The sequence below is a fragment of the Mesoplodon mirus genome (assembly GCF_964341445.2).
Source record: "Mesoplodon mirus genome assembly, chromosome: 2".
Lineage (NCBI taxonomy): Eukaryota > Metazoa > Chordata > Mammalia > Artiodactyla > Ziphiidae > Mesoplodon > Mesoplodon mirus.
This window is the reverse complement of record NC_138977.1, coordinates 88,488,602-88,502,728: the sequence shown is the minus strand read 5'-3', so window position 1 is coordinate 88,502,728 and position 14,127 is coordinate 88,488,602. Positions and strand designations below refer to the sequence as shown.

Sequence of the window (14,127 nt, the reverse complement as noted above, 5' to 3'; positions counted from 1 at the left end):
TTTTTAAAGGTTGCATGTGGTAGCAGAAAAGAAGCAAAATGGTCTTAATTAACTTAAATCATAAACAAATGTGTCATCATAAATGGGCTATAAATCCATTGCTTAATGTCATTGCCGTGACTTTCCACTCAGCGTCAGCTCCTATATATTATTTTCTTGGCTCCATCTGCAGGCAAATGCTATCTTTCTTCCTTTTTAAAGCCCAGCTTCAAAAATGGAAACTTTATCCAAGAAGTAAATATGAAGTTCATCTAAGTAGCCACATACAACTTGGGCGGTCTGTTCTTGTAATAAAATGTATTCTCACCCTTCCAGGAACTTTGCTGACCTATAATGACCTCGCTACAAATGGTGTAGACAGGTGGCTGTATCCAGACTGGCTTCAGGAGGAGGAATGATTAGGGGAAGATTGAACGGGCAGGGGTGGCAGAAAGACTCTCTCGGGAAATTTTAAATGAATTGGAAAGCCCCCGAAGACTGATTTCTAGTAATGGCTTGCTTACTTCTGGGCTCTGCTTTCACACTCCAGTCCCTTCTTTCACTTTTTAGAATTAATTTTTGGCTTCCCTGTCAGCTTGGGCTTGAGACTTAGAAGCAGGTCTGTCAGCTTTCAGTTGACAAGAAGGTATGACTTCTTAGCACAGATCCCAGCAGTGAAGGCCCCTGGAGGCCGGGAGGTTGAAAGGCTGAAGGGTTTGGGTCCCTAGATATGCTGAAGTTTTCAGATCCTAATTTTACTCTGTGACCTTGCTGGGTCAATGTAGAGCTTATGGGTGGCGGGGAGCCTGTACCCCTTAGGGGATATCAAGGGGTGAAAACAGGGGGCTGGATAGGAGTGTGAGGGCAACAGCCAATTAATAACCCAGACTAACAAGATTTTTTGTTTAATTTCACAAGCACTTAATAACTGTTTGGCCGAAAGCACAATACCCAGCCCTCCTCCATTTCCCATAGGAGAGAACAGTGCAGATAGATATCAGTCTGACCACTAAGACGCACTACCATTTTATTCACTCTAAAATGATTAAATATATGTCTATGTATGTGTATATATGTATATACATATGATTTGACTTTGCTCATCTCCCAATCTGCCCTGGAACTCTTTCAGAATCATTTTTTTACTTCACCTTGAACTTGGGCTGTAGAATTTTGGACAGTGACAGTATTGTCTCAGACACGTGTATTTTATTAAAGTTTTGGGGGTTGTCTGACATGTAATGGCACTTACTGTTAGATTAAAAAAAGGTGAGAGAGCAATGTTAGCCTGTGTCATATTTAGGCAGGGAGTAACCAAGTATATGTTATCCTACTTTCTCTATACTTGAAATATTTCAAGATTAAAAATATGTTACCACCTGTCCAAAAAAAAAAAAAAGGAACTTGTAGGAAGGGCACTAGATAACTCAGCTTGTATGTATGTTGACTTAAAAAAAATGCACAACGTGAGAGTTGCGAGTTAAGTTTTATTGGGTAAAATGAGGACTGAAGGCCGGGAGACAGCATTTCAGATAACTCTGAAAAAAACAGGTAGTCAGGAATGTCAAAAGATTATTATTAATCAAAGAATACCAGATATCTCAAGTTAAGGAATTTAGCGCTTTTCTATGTATGGGAAGATGCAAAAGTCTTGGCTCCCTGAAATAATTCCTTTGATATGCACCTCAGCTCTCCGGGCCAGTATCCAGTGTTTTCACATCCTGAGTTTCCTCAGGTCTCACCGCAGGAGTGGCTGCAGTCTGATGGCTGCTAGATGGCAGGTATTCGTTTCAGCCCTGAGTTTCCTCAGGGCTCACCAGCTCACGTTGGAGGGCTGCAGTCATTGGTGACTGTGACATCCTTTGTTTATGGATATGGCAGGAAATATTCCATTTATCATGTATATTCAACCAGTATTTCTAGTGTGTCTGTGATGTCCCAGGCACTGGGATTGGGCACTGGGCACTTTGATGGCAATGAAGGGAGACATGATTCCAGCCTTCCTGGAGCTAACTTTTCAACAGTGGGATCATATGGCCACCTTCCCATTCATACATACAACTTTGGTTTTCTTTTTATGTTCTTCAAATACACTCAAACCGTTTCCCTAGCATCTCACTCTCTCATCAGCTTCCTCTTTCATCACAGTTGTTCTTGCCACGTTCTCTCCATATATATTCAGCAAACATTTGAACACACCCTCTTCCGAGTATTAGGCATTGGGCTTGTCCTTGGTCTCCATTCCTTCTGTGTTATTAAAAATAAGTGTTGGAGAAAAAAGTACATGAGTAAACATTTAGGACTAAAGGTTGATGGAGTACTGTGGGAAACTTGAGGGGGCCCCTGAGGCATGACAGTCATACCCGGCTTCATACAGCCATGGCGATCATGGGCTCAGGGAGGTGGGGAGAGACCCATGCCCAGGAGCTGCTGTCTCTGCTAGGCACATAAGCAGTGTATATGCCTAACTTCCAGCTGAGAGTAAAGATGTTATTCCTTATTTTTCAAAGAGCTCCAGGATGGTGTGTGTCTACTTGGTTCTCTGTAAATATGGACAAGTATCATCTCCTCTCAGAAAACTCTTCATGCACTTGAAAACGTGATTGTTTAAAGATCTTTGACACTGTCAGAGACTACTGTTATTTAGATTCTGGAGCACGACTGAGCAGCCCTCTCTTTCTCTGGCTCCCTGCCAGTGGGGAATATGAGTTTGGAGAATGTGGACATTCTTTCCGGTGGAGTCAGCCTCTCACTGGAGTTGCTGGGAGGCTAGTCCTTAAAGATAATGGTTTTTGCCACCCCATAAAATATTATAATAACGTTCCATTGGTCCCTGAAGATATACTGGGTGGGACCCCGGCATCAGTATTTTAAAAATTCCCCAGGTGACCCCAGTGTGCAGCAAAAGTTGAGAATTATTGCTTTGTGGCCTGACGAGGCTGCTGGGATTAGTGACATCCTGAAATTGGGTGTGAAAAACAGTCTTCATGTTTTTCATATTTTTCAGTGGATAAGATCCATGGTTTATCTCAGTTGAGCAGAAGTGCCTACAATTAAAAAAAGCCTAAAGAACACATCTCAGATGATATTGTGTATGGAGAGGCTTAAAAGTATCACAGTATCACCACATCCACCCCAGCCCAGAATCTTTAACATGTTTGCACCCTGCTGGGAGGCAAAATACGGACATGTCCTTGCCTTGGGGGGTAGGATCAGGAATGTTATTTCCCATCAGTCTGGTGTAGAGGGACTAATCCATCACCTGTACCTTGTAGAGTGCAATCCAGACATCTGGGGGAACCTGGGGGAGAGAGCAGCTCCTGGGCATGTGTCTCTCCCCACCTCCCTGAACCCATGATCGCCATGGCTGTATGAAGTCCAGTATGACTGTCATGCCTCAGGGATCCTCCCAAGTTTCCCATAGTGTTCCATCAACCTTTAGTTCTACATGTTTATTTGTGTACATTTTTCTTCCAACACTTTTTTTTTTTTTTTTTTTTTGCGGTACGCGGGCCTCTCACTGTTGTGGCCTCTCCCATTGCAGAGCACAGGCTCCGGACGCGCAGGCCCAGTGGCCATGGCTCACGGGCCCAGCCGCTCCGCAACATGTGGGATCTTCCCGGACCGGGGCACGAACCTGTGTCCCCTGCATCGGCAGGCGGACTCTCAACCACTCCGCCACCAGGGAAGCCCCCAACACTTATTTTTAATAACAGAGAAGGAATGGGGACGAGTGACTAGCCCAGTGCCTGACACTCAGAAAGAGGGGGTGTTCAAATGTTTGCTGAATATATATGGAGGGAACCTGGCAAGAACACCTGTGATGAAAGAGGAAGCTGATGAGACGGTGAGACGCTAAGGAAACTGTCTGAGTGTATTTGAAGAACAGAAAAGGAAAACCAAAGTCGTATATATGAGTGGGAAGATGGCAGTATGATTCCCCCCCACTGAAAAGTTATATCCAGGAAGAAATGAACAGCTTTGTTCTTCAAATAATTTCCCAGTGGTCTGTCAATTTCCTGCCCTCTCCTTGCAATCTCTAGGTGGACGAACAGATAGTATAGGAGTGTGGTCAACAAGCCATATGCTGTAATGATTAAGGACTTCAGTTCTCAGTATCAAATAGTAGATGAGAGGAACAACCTCTTTCTAAAAGCATTCCCAGCTAGTAAGTGGAAGATAAATGATTGAATTCGAATATTACCATTTGGAAACCAGGTGAATTAACAGGGCAAGGCACTGAGCATGGACATACAGCTGTAGACATCACAAAAAGAAATCAGACGGATGTGTCTTCTGATAAAAGAACCTAGAGTCTTGCCAAAAGGATGAAGCCTAATCAGCCCCCTGGCTTCAGCTGCCAGTGTTCAGGAGACAAGGGGGACAGGGGAAGATGTTTAACCTCCCCAGGAGTGTGCAATCAGCAAAATCCAAACTGGCACACTCTACAGGTCAAGTCCCCGGATTCTTCAATAGTTAAACATTAAAGAAAAATAAAGAGATGGAGGGGAGGGGGAACACAGATAATATAAGAGACTTAAATCTGGTTTTCAAAAATGGTAGCCAAACTGTAGTATGTAGGATGTGGTGCACACTTATGTAATAAAGCTATGAAGAAGAGCAAGGAAGTGATGACTCTGAAACTCAGCATTTACTTTGTGGGGGAAGGAGAAGGTCGACGTAAGACAGGGGATATGGAAGGGTACGTGGGATGTCTGGCAGAGTTCAATTGCTTGACCTGGGTAGTAGTTATAAGGGTGTTCACCTTATATTAGCTCTTCAAATTCTAAAAAATAAATAATAATAAAGAGAGCTTTAAAGTTTTGACACAAAGATGAATCTCGGATATATATGCCAATGGATGTTGGAAATGACATTTTCTCATGTAAACGACCATCAATCTAATACATGATTTCCATTGGCTTCAGGTATTGCATCATGATGAAGATGTAACATCGTTTAGTTAACAGTCCTTTCTTTAGGTTGAATTTATCAAATATTGTTTCAGACTTTGAAAGGTGGGCTATCATTGAGACTCCATCAGGATCTTTTTTTCTACAGATATTTATTAAACCTCATCTATCCTCAGGACGCCATGCCAGGCACTGCCTCAAGCTCACACTGAATTATACAGCCCTGCAACAGCTAAACGTCCCCACATGTTTGTGACGTGATCGCCCTCTAGTGGCTAATGTCAATCAGGCTTGTCAGTGAGTCTACTGCTTAAGATATAAAAGTTTATTGATACCATAAGTCGTAGAATTTGAGGTTGCCAGATACTTGAAAGTTTCTCTTGCTTAGCACTTTGTGAAGAATGCCTTTATGAAGGAAACAAAACAACCTCACCGCATTCAGTAAAGATCTCAGGATAATACATGATCATAACGTAATCCTTTCATCTCCCCTGACTCTGAGACACTTAAAGCCTATATCTTATCCTAAATCAAAATCGATACATCCCACATATCAAAAGAGAGAAAAGTTATGCATGTGATATGCCTATTAGTCATCTCAAGGAAACAAACTGATAAAAAGTTAAAACTTGATAGGGTAGTTGAGGAAGAGAGAGAAAGAAAAGACATCTACAGGGAAAAAAAGACTGCATCAAAATATGTGTGAATGATCCCATTTTTGTAAAATTTTAAGTATATTAAAGAAATTAAGAAAAATATAGAGTGTGAGCTGCCTCTACTGATTTGTAAGATGGTTGTGACAGGTAATCAAGCAACAAAAGCAAGCTGAAGAGGAAACCCATCTTTTGGCATTGAGGGAAGTTAAGAGAGAGGGAGGTGGGGAGATGAAGAGCTTTTCCTATATGCGTCTTTGTATTGTTTTCATTGTTATAAGGAATATGAATTTTTTGTGTATAATCTGAACTCAGAACATTTCAGTGTTTCTCCTCTTTCACAAATCAAAGAAGTGGTAAGCTGAACCAACCCCATACCTCCTCTGTCTCTCTTTCTTCTCTCCACCCTGTAGGCATCCTCAGGATTATGCCAGCTTTAGAGTTTTACTCCTTCCTCAATAAACTGAGAGTCTTACATACTTGGCCCGTGAAATTTTTCAGTCTGGCCAATATCGGGCTCCTTATCAGCATAATCTCTGCAAAGCCCTCAGACTCTTTAAATTAAGAAATAGTCCCAGAGCTGTTTTAATATTTCCCTGCAGTCCTTATTGCTAATCTGTTTGCCTGCATACCATTTCCTAGTCAAATAATTAAATTTAATTTGAATAATTACTCTTAATAAGGCATGAAATCTCTGGTGGACCTGACCTGATTCTACCAAGACACTCCCTTGATTTCCCCTCTCCTCTGGGAATGAAGCACGTCCACCACAGACAGGGGACAGAGAGCCTTTCCACCGCATTCCCCCACACCTGCCCAAACCCCGCTTATCCTGGGAAGGCTTCCCAAGCTGCTCCTATCCACTCTGTCTCTCCGGGCTCTAGCATTTTGTTCAGTCCCACTAGCCTAGCCTGTTCATGTTATACCACAGCTACCTGCATGTGTCTTTCTTCCTCTGGAGACCTAGAGTGCTTCAATGGCAGGGACTCTATTTTTCATTATTTTCATTATTTTTACATTTTACATTTTAAAGGATAGTTTCTGATGCCTCCCCCCTCCTTTCCTTCCTTAATTCTCACACTATGCTTGGTGCAGACTTTGAGATCAAGAAATAAGTTCTCCAGGGAACTATATTCAATATCTTGTAATAAACTATAATGGAAAAGAATCTGAAAAAGAATTAATTTTATATATATATACGTGTGTGTGTTTATGAATCGCTTTGCTGTACACCAAAAACTAACACAACATTGTAAATCAACTATACTTCAATTAAAAAGAAGAAATGAGGTCTCATTTCACAAAACTCTCAAATCGTATGGGGAAGGCAAGTAAGTAAAGAATAGAGCAGAGGGCAATGAGTGCATGGCATGCACACCCTGGAGATGCTCTGGAGCTCAGCGGAGACCTACTAGGAGTGGAAGGGGAAGAGTGGTTGGCCAGAAAGCCTTCCTGGAAGAGGGGTTTGTGCTGAGTGCTGCAGAACAAGGAGAACTTAGCTTAGTGGGCAGGATGGGGAAGGATGATTCCAATCAGCAGTTGCCCTGTGTACCTGGCAGCTAGAACCATGATTGCATTTGAGGGGTGATTACAAGTGTGTGAAGGAAAGAAGGGGATAAAAGCTAACAGGACCCACAAAGGACGCGTGCAATTCTTAAAATGTCTGGTGTCACCAAGGAAATATTGCTGGCGAGATAGTCATGGGTGATGAGGCTGGAAAGTTAGGCTGTGATTTGGAGTGTGAAACAGCCTTGGATGCCAAGCTAAAGGGTTAGGGGTTATCTCATTGGCAATGGATATCTAATGGATCTCAGCCTCCTCTTGACCTGAAATTGTATAGCCTTATACACTGATCAACAATAAAACGTATAGAAAAAAGTCATCTAATTGCCTATTTAGCCAAATTCATTGATTTTTTTAAAATGGCTATGAAGGTGGTGGGGAATACACTAGTTTAGAAGTAATGGATAAATCAGAAGACAAATTAAAGTGAGTAAAAGGAATCAGGTAAGTGGAGCCGAGGGAAAACAATGAGAAAGACTTTCTGAAACATGCATTCTGGACAGTGTGCGAGCAGCTCCATATACAGAAATGAATCTTGGTTTGTCAAGACACTTCATCAACCACACTATGTACCTTTTGATGGCAATCTCATATACTACTTACATCTAGTCTTAGCTACTTCCAAGAAAGGGTAAGATAGATTTTAATTTTGTAAGATATTAAGAAATTGTTTTACATGTGAAATCTAAAAATACATGTATCTGTATGTGTGTTTTTTTGTTAGGTCAGTGTGAACCAATTACGTTGGAACTCTGCATGAATTTGCCCTACAACCATACAAATTATCCAAATTACCTCGGCCACAGGACTCAAAAGGAAGCATCCATCAGCTGGGAGTCTTCTCTTTTCCCTGCACTTGTTCAAACCAACTGTTACAAATACCTCATGTTCTTTGCTTGCACCATCTTGGTACCGAAGTGTGACAGGAATACAAGCCAGCGTATCCCCCCTTGCAGGTAATACAGTGGGGTCTCCCCCAGGCATCCTCATTTTCCCTCAAGGAGAACCAAGGGAATGAAGACATAGTTTGAGTTTAGACAAAGTACATACTTTGCCAACAGGTCCTGCATTTAACAAATTACCTATTTAAAAAGTAAAGAAGTAGGAATTCTAAAATGAATATCTGAGTAAGAATTCATCAGTGAAATACCAAACAAGAGAGATATGAACTGCCTTTGATGATAATTCATGGACTTTAATCAAATAAAATCACAAGTGTTTCATTTTGTTGGATCAGGAAGCGGCTTTTAAAATGTGAGTCAGCAGTAGGGGTGTGTCTCCCTGTTTCTCTGGCAATGTTGATGTATTTTAAATGCTGCCTTCTGATAACATCAAAAGTGAGGAGACATTACACAAAGAGTGGGCTGAAGGAGTCATCACACCAAACTCAGGATGGACGGGGGATGGACATTGCTGTTTTTCTACCTGGTTAGATGAAATACAGGATGGTTTTTCAAGAGTGTGGCTTGAACTTAAGATATGAGTGATGCCCTATGGGTTAAGATTATCACTCTGGTGTCCACCTCCTGATTCAAATCCTGGCTCTTCTGTAGCTGCTTGTAGCCTGAGACAGGTTCCTCAGTCTCTCCCAGCCTCAGTTTCTTTACCTGTAAGATCAGGATAGTGGTGGTGGTTGGGTTGGGTTGTTGTGAGATAAGATGAATGTACATAAATGTAAAGTGCTGTGCATTGATTGTAAGCCCAGAATAAACAAAGCTCTTATGTTAGGACAGGAGCACAACTAACTGCTTTGTGGCAGTTTGGTCCCTCTTCTATGCTGTGTGTTCAGGGTTATAGTCAGAGAATGTGCATGTACAGGGTGGCTGTCACAGAGGTGAGGGCTGCTTTTCTCAGGGCTGTTTTCCATCAAGGGGTGAATACACAGATGTGCCTGCCTAAATGTGAGTGGTAACTATGGAAACCATATGTTGGGATCAGAAGTCACTCAGAGCTTTAAGAAAAAGCAAGAATATCAATACAGTGGACAGATGGGAAAACAGTAAATTATATGCCAGATATCAAATGGATGACAAGGTAGGGCCATCTATAGAGTTGGGGCAGGAAGCAATAAAATTTAAAAATGATTTGGGGGAACTAAACAAATTATACAAATAGAGTAAAATTTAATGTTGGCTGTGCAAACATAATTCTGAAAATTTCTATTAAATGCCTTTTAAAGTATCACTAATAAAACGTCTACCAGTTTTATGTTAACAAGTTATTTATAAATCTTATTCTACTTTTCCTAAGCAAGGTTGATGATAGTGAATAATTACTTTCAGTAGTACTTAACAAATTCTTGTATTTGACTTTCTTTTCATATGTGTATAAGAATTTCCCTATTGCAATGTTCTCTGGAACACATATCCACATATGATTGATAATTTTAGGACTTAGGTTTCATATTAAAATGCCCAAGATAAGACTGATCCTGAAATACTATTCAATAACCATTTTTGAATAAGTGTTTAGAATAAACATTTTGAATCAAGTGTTGAACTTCTAGACACTTTAGTTTTGTTTCTTAGGTTTACACATACACGTACATCTTTCATTTTCAGTGGCTATCAAAGTGAGTTTTACATTCTGATATTTGTAAGAAAAATTTTTGGATTATGACAAGAATAGTATACTGATATGCTCATGGGGTAACACATAAGTCCTTTTGCCAAGCTTGGTTATTGATCTTAATATTCAGTTTTTAAGCTATGAGTTGGGAAAAAAACTAACATTCTTGAGCCCTTAAAATGTGCTGAATACTTTAGGGTAGTTCTCATCCTCAAAATAACCTTTTAGGATTGCTGTCTCTATGGCTGAGCACCGCACAGATTATTATAACAGGTGTGCCATGGAGTTGTAGTCCCACATATTGTATTTCCATTTTATAGGAAAAAAAAGTGGTAGAGTCAGGCACTACCTGACTTCCATCTAAATTAGATATCGTTTGGTTAATTTAAAATATCAGCAGCAATTGAGTTATATACATTTTTATATTAATCTGCAACAAAACTATTCAGTCCAACAGAGAGTTACTAAACCCTGTTGAGCTTCCCATTTTTGCAAACCTAATATGAGAATGCCATGGCTTTGTCTTCGCCCCAAATTCCTAGGCTAAACCAGCATTAAGTTATGCTCTATCTTAACTTAAACCTAGACAGACTTAAATCTAGACAGAGCCTTTTCTGAAACGTCTCCATTCAATTGCTAACCATTCCTTACCTGTTAAAATTACCTTAGTGGTTTAAAGTTTGAAACTTTTAAGAAATGAGAATGTATTTAAAGCGAAATAAAAAATTTGCCTAAGAACTTACTTTCATTATGTCTACTTAAAAAAAAAGTTCGTAACTAATTTCTTGGTAATATATTGAGGCAAACTGTTTTTTTCTTTCCCCGTAGGAAGTAAAGCCATCTTCTCTGAGACATGCTGATACCTCAATTTAAAAATATTCTGGTACAAATGAGATAATACACATAAAAGCACCTAGTACAATGCTTAGTGTGTCTTTTCTTTAACAAAGACCAACAAACTTCATTTTTACCAACTTGAGCTCAACACAGATGGGTTTGGTGTAAGCTGAAGTAATAATGCCTTAGGTAAGCCAGGTTGGCACAGGAAATGGCTCACATCACAGGGCACCACAGGGGGCTGAGGCTGAGGGTGTTGTATAGATTCCATGACCTTTGGTGGCAGAAATGTCCAAGTGATTTGGGGGGCTTCCCTGATTAAAACAAAAAACACTGGAGTGTGTCTGCCTGAAAGACAGAAGAGAAAATGAGAAACACAAACTGGAGGAGGGAATCCGTGTTCTGGGAACATCTCTATTTCTATTTCTGCAATGGAATTTCTTTTGGTGAAAGTATGTTTCTGGAATGTATCCCCCTTGTAGCGATATTACTCAATTTGGTTTCCCAAATATCTATTATGTATATGTGCATTCATATATATACATTGGTACGCACACACACTGCATACACACACCACATACACATGCCAACCCATAGCCATACAGAATTAAAACCCTACATAGAGGCCTAACATCAGGTGTAGCTGTTTCTGCTTGTAATATTTTGTCTTTCTCACTTTTTAGAGCTCTGTGTGAGCATTCCAAAGAACGCTGTGAGTCTGTTCTTGGGATTGTGGGCCTACAGTGGCCAGAAGACACAGATTGCAATCAATTTCCAGAGGAAAATTCAGACAGTCAAACCTGTCTAATGCCTGATGATGATGTGGAAGGTTAATTTTTAAATTAATTACAATGGGGTACCTAACATGGATGAATATATCAGCTACTTTTAGAAGTTTCTTTGTTGTTATTGTTTGTATTTAGTTACCAGTAGAAAGGCTGCATAGGTGGTGAATCTATAAACTTGATTACATTGAAGAATTTGATACCCATCTGTTAGACATTGTCTTCATTTAAAAAATAAATTGCAGAGATGACTTTAATTCTCTAGGTATTTATTTTAAACACACTTAACTCACAGAGTCCATTATATATGGATGCTGCTTTTATACTAGGGGCCCTGTAGGTAATGGTGAAGATCAAGCCTTGGTTCCTTCAAGTGCAAAGCATTCAGAGACCTTGGCAATGTAGGATAATCAAGTAGAGAAATGGAATCAAGGACCTGCCCACTAGGTGGAAAGATTAGGATGGGAAACAATATGACACATTAAAGGAAAGCCAGCTGGGTAGTTGGGAACATTGACTTCATAGGACATTTCAGGCTCCAGCAATTGTTAGGCTGTCCATTCGGAAAGGGAGTTAATTGCTGGAAAGCATAAAGACACAAAACAGCTGATCTGAAGAGGTGATGTCAAGGATGAAGGAAAAAGATGCTGATAGGCAGACAGAAGAAAGCCAAGTAAACTTTGACCATTTCAGCTTTGTGAAGGACCATCCTTATGTTCAGTGATAACTTCTCCACAACATCCCACATGTAAATGGATAAATTAGCTGATGGTTCTGGGTTTTCTGTCTGTTGACAGTAATATGGCCCACTGCTTTTAACAGAATGCTCACCTCGTCACTTCAAGTGCAGCTCAGGACGGTGTGTTCTGGCTTCCAGAAGATGTGATGGCCAGGCTGACTGTGATGATGATAGTGATGAAGAAAACTGTGGTATGTATGTGAGATGGCACTTTTCTTGAATGTACACTAATAACTGGTTAGGATAAGGGATTGTGTTAATATATGTCCATTGTTTACTGATAGTTGTAAGTAGTGACTAGGATTGAATGCTAAGGCATTTACTTCTTAAATTATCAAATGGCAAAACATGAATTATAAGTGCTTTTCCTGTTAATTCCATTGATTTTCCCTAAATTACACTTCTGTTTATAACCTTGATGACATATGTGCAAACTCTTAGTAAAAGAAGAAGCTCTTCACAAATGTAAGAGATTATTTTTATTGAGAGATTCTAAAGCAGTTGTCATCTGTTTTAAGGTCAGAATAATAGTGTCCTTGCCTACAATTCCCATATTCTTAAATAGGCATCTAGATACACAAAGACAGAGTGCAGCCTCTAAAATTCAAATTTAATTGGGATTTATCTTCATGCCCTCTCTGATTTTTGTCTCTGTCAGCAAAGGGTAAAACTCTTCCTGACATTTCTGCCTTTGAACTCCAAAATCACCAATGGAAAGGCCAGAAATGCCAATGGCAATTTAAGTGGAGCTAATTCCCATTTTATTTCCCTGCAAACCTTTGTACTTGTAACCTCAAAATGTGTCAGGGAATAGAAAACAGACAGTGCTCTTTACTAAGCAACATTTTAGAGTAAAGTAAAATGATTGAAGGGCTACCCAAAGAATAGTTTGGTTATGATTATTTAGCTTGTTCTGCTTAAAAAACCTGACTTTTTTTTGCCATTGAAAGCACATGAGGCAATGCATCTTTTGAAATCATTTTATTCTTTTGGCCTTTGAGGGATGAAATATTGCCTTGCTTCCCAAAATGAGTTTTCCATAGTAGACATTGCCCTTCTGGTCCAGACAAAATGTCACAGCAATCAACTGAAATCCTATCAGCTACTATAAATATGGATAAGTGCATCTTCTAGAAAATTAGAACTGTCAGAATGATGGTAATTTTGTTAGGGAGGAACATACAGTGTTTTGAGAAGCTACTGTTGTTTGTGGTCTGTATGTAAAGAAATAAATCAAAACTCATTTAATATCCCTTATATAAATGATTTATTAAGAATCTATTGAGGGCTTCCCTTGTGGCGCAGTGGTTGAGAGTCCGCCTGCCGATGGAGGGGACACGGGTTCGTGCCCCGGTCCGGGAGGATCCCACATGCCGTGGAGCAGCTGGGCCCGTGAGCCGTGGCCGCTGGGCCTGCGCGTCCGGAGCCTGTGCTCCGCAGCGGGAGAGGCCACAACAGTGAGAGGCCCACGTACCGCAAAAAAAAAAAATCTATTGGATTTTTTCACTACACTATGGCTTTGATGGGTTATGGTATTCTGAGATGCAAATTAAAATAGATTATCTTAGATTGTCCAAAGAGGTTACATGATACTTCCTTGGGTGGCTAGACCGAAATTTGCAGTAGGGGAATTTGAGAAATGTAAAAGCTTAGTCTCAAAGAGTCTTATGAAGATTAAATGGTCTGAGTTCTAGAGTATATTCTGTAAAAAAGAAATTTAAAGCACTATAGGGTACAAATGATCCTAAAATGTCAGATTTCTAGTTAAGTAATGAGTTTTTGTCAGTACTTTAATCTCACAATGAAAGGCTCACGAGAACTATCAAATAAATTGTCTAATCTCTATAAATCACTCAAAAGACTGGCGATGTTATTGAGAGTTCTGGTTAAGGAAAGTTAAAAGTCAGTAATAAAGTAATACATTTGGAACATTAATTGCCCCAACAGTATTAATCTATGAGAGAACTCTCATTAAGTTTTCCAAAGCAACTGGGCCGCGTGTACGCGTTTGAATGGGCATGTCCCATGCTCTGGGAGAACACAGCAGTTAAAATCAAATGAAGAAGTCATGCAGTAGAGGAAGGCCCAAT

The 14,127-nt window shown here is 40.1% G+C and overlaps 1 protein-coding gene across 2 annotated transcripts in view; it reads left to right on the top strand.

Moving 5' to 3' along the window:
- Nucleotides 1-14,127, top strand: part of CORIN (corin, serine peptidase) — a 229,245-nt gene that overhangs the window by 148,764 nt on the left and 66,354 nt on the right. For both annotated transcript variants that reach the window (XM_082638500.1, XM_082638499.1), the window contains 3 exons: nucleotides 7,833-8,064; nucleotides 11,197-11,342; nucleotides 12,121-12,228. In XM_082638500.1, coding sequence (XP_082494626.1) covers nucleotides 7,833-8,064; nucleotides 11,197-11,342; nucleotides 12,121-12,228 — 486 coding nt within the window. The remainder of the gene's footprint in view (nucleotides 1-7,832; nucleotides 8,065-11,196; nucleotides 11,343-12,120; nucleotides 12,229-14,127) is intronic.